The 5,388-nt window shown below is 37.5% G+C and overlaps 1 protein-coding gene across 1 annotated transcript; it reads left to right on the top strand.

The window, feature by feature from the left end:
• Window positions 1–898: 898 nt before the first annotated feature.
• On the top strand, window positions 899–1,998 carry LOC114827637 (heavy metal-associated isoprenylated plant protein 26-like). Its single transcript, XM_029109746.2, has 2 exons — window positions 899–1,129; window positions 1,399–1,998. The coding sequence occupies exons 1-2, from the start codon at window positions 1,049–1,051 to the stop codon at window positions 1,780–1,782; spliced, it is 465 nt and encodes a 154-aa protein (XP_028965579.1). The 5' UTR covers window positions 899–1,048; the 3' UTR covers window positions 1,783–1,998.
• Window positions 1,999–5,388: the final 3,390 nt, after the last annotated feature.

Here is a 5,388-nt window from a genome sequence, read left to right as displayed (position 1 = left end):
AGCAAACTTTATTTACCAAATATAGAGCAGTCATTGAACTGATTCAACCACCCATCACCTACCAACCCACAACCTCGAAGAAGACGACTAACTTAGCACAATGGCGAGCTGTGTATACTGGAAAGAGAGAGAAGATCAATCTCATTAAGGAAATGATAGATGTCAGACATAACAGAGAAGCAACTCAATCAGAATTCACAAATGAGAAGAAGAGAGGAACTAAGAAAGTTTTAGCATTAGGGTAATTTAGTCTTTTGAACATCAATTGTGGTTAGTATTATAATAATTTAAAACAGTTGGTCATATTTCAATACGTATACTTTGAAATGACTATATTTTCAAATTTCCTTTCATCGTGGGCGCGTGAGGCTCTTCACCTTAATTTAAAGTGTTAATTTTTTTGTAAGTACAATTTTATCTAAAATGAAGAAGGCGAAAATTTACATCTACAAAATTCACGCCAATTTTCAAACTTGGTCGTTGGACGGTTGGACCGCCGTATGGAAGTTCGAACTCATGCATACTGTCGCGAAACTTGCCGCGAAAGATCCACTTCCCCAGCGTGACCTCAACACTCAACATGTTTGAACACTCGCTCGCCCATGCTGTAGCCTGTGGGGTCCCATCCTCCCGCATCAGATTTACCCCACCACCCATTCCGGATTAGAGTGTGGGCCTCACTCGTAACGCCGCGCACGGTCGGTGCATGGATTTCCTCGTCCGTCATCGACGCAGTCGCCCCCACCAGATTATCGACAGCGGAGCCTAAGGTACACGTGTCGCGACGCAGATCGATGAAACCCCTTCTAGCCAACAGCAACTGACGACCGAGATCTTTTGATGGACCTTACGGACGACCCAGATTATTTTAAAAATATAAAATATCCAAGAGGGTTTTGCTTATAAAAGTGGAGCAAACCCCTTCGACTCCGCTAACTTGTGTCCCATTCCAAAATCAAAAGCCTTTGAGAGATTTTTGAGTCCTTATCTGAAATCCTAAAAGTATTTCTGTTGTGCAAATTTCGTTGGAAATCCAGAAGGGCAGAAAATGGGTGTTTTGGATCATTTTTCGAATCTATTTGATTGCTCAAGTGGGAGATCCAGGCTCAAGAAACGCAGGCAATTCCAGGTAATTCAAGATTTTCCTTTCAAAACTTTTATCTATTTTTTTTTTTCTGAAAGAACAAGATGAAGCGACGCATAGCCAAATCTCAGTACTTTTTTTTCTGAGTTTAGAGATCCAACAAGTGTTTTTGTCATTTTTAACTCCTTTGAGCTGGATTCTACTGTCTCTGTTTCTTCAAGAACAGTACCGAGTAAAATCCATTCTCAATCGCCACGTGTACAATGTCTCGCATACTAGTTAACTTAAACGTTCAACTGTTTTGTTTTGATCAGACGGTGGAGATCAAGGTGAAGATGGACTGCGAAGGATGCGAGCGGAAGGTGAAGAGATCGGTGGAGGGAATGAGGGGCGTGACGCAGGTGGACGTGGAGCGCAAGGCCCACAAGCTGACGGTCGTCGGATACGTGGACCCCGGCAAGGTTCTGGCACGTGTCGCGCATCGGACGGGGAAGAGGGTGGAGTTCTGGCCCTACGTCCCGTACGACGTCGTGGCGCACCCTTACGCCGCCGGAGTGTACGACAGGAAGGCGCCGTCCGGGTACGTGCGGAACGTGGAGGACCCGCAGATGGGGAACCTGGCACGTGCGAGCTCGACGGAAGTGCGTTACACCACGGCGTTCAGTGATGAAAACCCCGCTGCCTGCACTGTCATGTGAGGTGTCACTTTGCACGTGACATTTGTGGAATCGACTTGGAATTTTGGTTAATTATTTTGGAGTACGCCAATGTCATGTGTTGTTGCACTTTTTTTTTTTCAATTTCTTTTTTGGTTTGTTGATAAATCAAAATTTATGAAATTGGCTATGTGTTGGTCTTTGTATATCAAAGTTGATTATAAACTAATAATATGCCTAAATGATTACCGATCAAAAGTTAAAAGTTTGGATCATTAAACTTAAACACAGTATTATAGATTAAGTGGCTTTTTAGTTAAAAATAGTTCCTGAGATTTAAATAACTCATTACTTTGGTATTTGAAATTTGAAATCAATAAAAGTAGATCCTGAGTATGTACACCATCAATTATTTTGGTCATTCCTTGAAAAAAATTATATTAAATAAGGACCAAAATAATAAAAATACCTTTAATTTAATAAAGGTCTAATCGGATAAATGGTTCCTGTGGTGACAAAGTAATTGGAAGATAGCTCTCGTGGTACAAAAATTAGGTTTTAAATCCTCGTGGTATTAGTCCGTTAACAAATTTAGTCCAAAAGTAATTTTTCCGTTAAATGTCAATTAAATTTAGGGATAAAAATGTACATTAAAATCAAATGATGGAAGCTCAGTAAAATTAGATCCAATTCAATTCAAATCCGATGTATTCATGCAATGCAATCAAAGATCGATGCCTTCTTCAAACCCTCTTCTTCTTCTTCACCCAAACCAGATGCCCCACCTCCGCTTGTTAACGATGGAAACGACACTTCAAACTCTTTGTTTTTGTTTTACGCAGTAAAACTAAACTTGTATTCCTCGCCAACACAAAGACAAAGAGGCTCGCCATAAAATAATAATGGCTAGGTTGTATATTGGCTCCATATATTTATGAATCAAATGATGAACATAATTTAGTCACGAATTGGACACTTGGGAAAAGACGCAACACCAACACTGCCACTCCTACAAGCGAAGAGCTCCAAACTCGTGATGGTTTTTTTTTTTTTTTGGGTTCTTGAATCTACAAGGACAAAAATAAGAAAGAAAATACATTCATTTAATGCAACTAGGAATTGTAGCAGAGAGAGTAACAGTGTTTCGGACGCTATATGTTTGATCCTGCGAAGTGTATGTAATAGAAAGACTAGAGAGGCGAGGAAGAAGAAGGTGCACAAGTTAAAGTACATGTCTACCCTTTAATTAATAGACATTTAACGAAAAAATTACTTTTGGACTAAATTTGCTAATAGACTAGCACCACGAGAGTTTAAATCCTAATTTTTTTTACCACGAGGGCTATCTTCCAATTACCTTGTCACCACAGGGGCTATTTATCTTATTAGGCCTTTAATAAACAACGGGCCAAATGATTTGACCAAAATTGAGAGTATAATTGTCATTTTAGCTTTATTTAAAGGAGATTTTTCATGAAATGACCAAAATGATTGATAGTGGACAAACTCAGAGATTACTTCTATTGATTTCAAATCTCATGGACCAAAGTGAGGAGTAATGCAAATCTTAAGGACCATTTTGACTAAAAAACCTAAGTAAGTTGATAACATCGTGTCAGCAATGGTGGAGCCAGTACATCTAGAAGTGGCCCAACACACTCTCTTTATTTTAGAAAATTTTGGCATATTTAGCTTCGATCAATTTTTGTTTGAGTCTTAAATAGTGTCTTCCTCGTCATCCTCATTCTTCGAATTAATCCACAAACTCGCGATCTAAACTTGTGATATTACGACCCTCATAATAAGTGAGGGATTCATAAATTTTGCAAAGTGATTTTCAAATTTTTCTTCGTCTTTCTACACTATATTTATTTATGAGTGTTAATTAAATTAAATAAATAAAAAAATGAATTAACGGATATACATATATAAGAATGTGTAAAAGAAGCAAAAAATGTGAAAATTATTTTCTAAATTTTTCATTAAGGCGAGACAAAAATAGAAAGGAAAAAAAAAATTTCTCCAATAGATAGTAAAAATAATATAATAAAAAAGCAATTGTGTAAAATCATATGGCAAGCTTCAAAGAATAAAATAAGAATAAAAAAGAGAACCAGGTTTATCAACCTCTCTCGCTGCTCCCCTACAGTGAACTCCATTGAAACACCGAGCCCACGAAAAAACTCAAGGGCATACATACTAGAATTTTGAACCTGAGAAAAAAGTTAGGGTAGGTTTGGGACCAATCTGATTTCTTCATGACTTTGCCAGTGCATGTCGACGTGTTACGTCGACACATTACACAATAATTTTGGCCATTTGCATCATTCCTTTGTTGAAATATTTAAGAATGATTGAAAGGAGGTGCGCAAGTTGTTTGCCACCTTAGAAACACACAAGGCACTTGCAGCCATGATCATTACTTAATTGAAACGAGCAAAACTTGTATGGTAGCAATTGCAGATGGCACTTCGTTATCAAGTGCTGGAATCCAGTGTTTAAATCATCAATTATCATTACATCACTGACTTTAAACTAAATTAATATGCTTGACGAAAGTTAGACGTAACCTTTTATCTAAATTCAAATATCGTCCCAAATAACATGAGTCATCGAAATTTCTTGAGGATAATATTATGCGATCGACTTCCAACCGCCCATATCTTGGGGCTCAAGTTTCCGTGCCCCCCAAGCCAATTCCGCTCAAGACCAAGTCAAGCAAGCCTTGTAGCTGCTAATATAATATATCTATATATATATATAGGCGTGAGGTACTAATTTATGTAGATAAATAGATAACATTGTATGGTAAAAAAAAATCTTGGTAAGATTGTCTAACTCTGACGACTTTCATATCGAGTAAAATCAATGTAGAACTACATAGATAAAAATTAAAATACATGACGTCTTATAGTTGTGTAAAAAATATTCAGTTTCACTCGTAAATCACATACACTAATCTAACCTTCATTTTCACATCTATTTTTTCTTCTTCTACAATTCTACTCTTTCACGCAATAAACTACCTCACGTGAGCAACTTGTGGTGTTAATAAATTTTTGTACCGAAAATGGCAACGGTTCAGTCTAAACTTGTGGTGTTTATAAGTTTGAAAGAACAAGAAAGCTATATAAAATTTGAACAACTTTGTGCCATGTTCGCCGTCAAGCCAATATAGTTGCTCATTGGATAGCTAGGTTCAGTCTAAACGTTGGCAGCCATCTTGAATGGCTTGACCACCCTCCTAGTTTCATTATTGACCTCCTTGTGGAGGATGGTCTATGTAATTTACCTTGCACTGCCCCTCGCAGCTGTTCTTAGCCTAAGAATCAATCTGCTACTATTGTTTCTCTCAAAAATAAAAAATAAAAAATAAAAAACACAACTATGAAGAGAACATTATCCTTCAAACTATACTTCACAAAAATGCTAGTTACCAACTATCAAGTACCAACATAAGAAAATGGTAGCATAAGTTGTTTGTGAGTCACGTACAATTGTTGACAATTGTAAATCTCATAATGGGTCCTTACAAAAATGGTTTTCCCTTGTAACCATAAGAAAAATATGGGCTTCTATTGCTGGGCAACAAAAGAGACCCCATACAAATTAACCAGCCCAGATACATGCCCATCAAAATAACCAATT

This window comes from Malus domestica, chromosome 10 (genome assembly GCF_042453785.1).
Source record: "Malus domestica chromosome 10, GDT2T_hap1".
NCBI classification, from domain to species: Eukaryota; Viridiplantae; Streptophyta; class Magnoliopsida; order Rosales; family Rosaceae; genus Malus; species Malus domestica.
The sequence above is the reverse complement of the archived record's forward strand: the minus strand, read 5'-3'. Positions and strand labels throughout refer to the sequence as shown.

What these genes read in the sequence shown, in the direction of transcription:
- LOC114827637 (XM_029109746.2), top strand. Translation starts at nt 1,049, where the DNA reads ATGGGTGTTTTGGATCATTTTTCGAATCTATTTGATTGCTCAAGTGGG. An exon ending in AGAAACGCAGGCAATTCCAG is followed by an intron (nt 1,130 to 1,398) that starts GTAATTCAAGAT and finishes TGTTTTGATCAG; the next exon opens with ACGGTGGAGATCAAGGTGAA.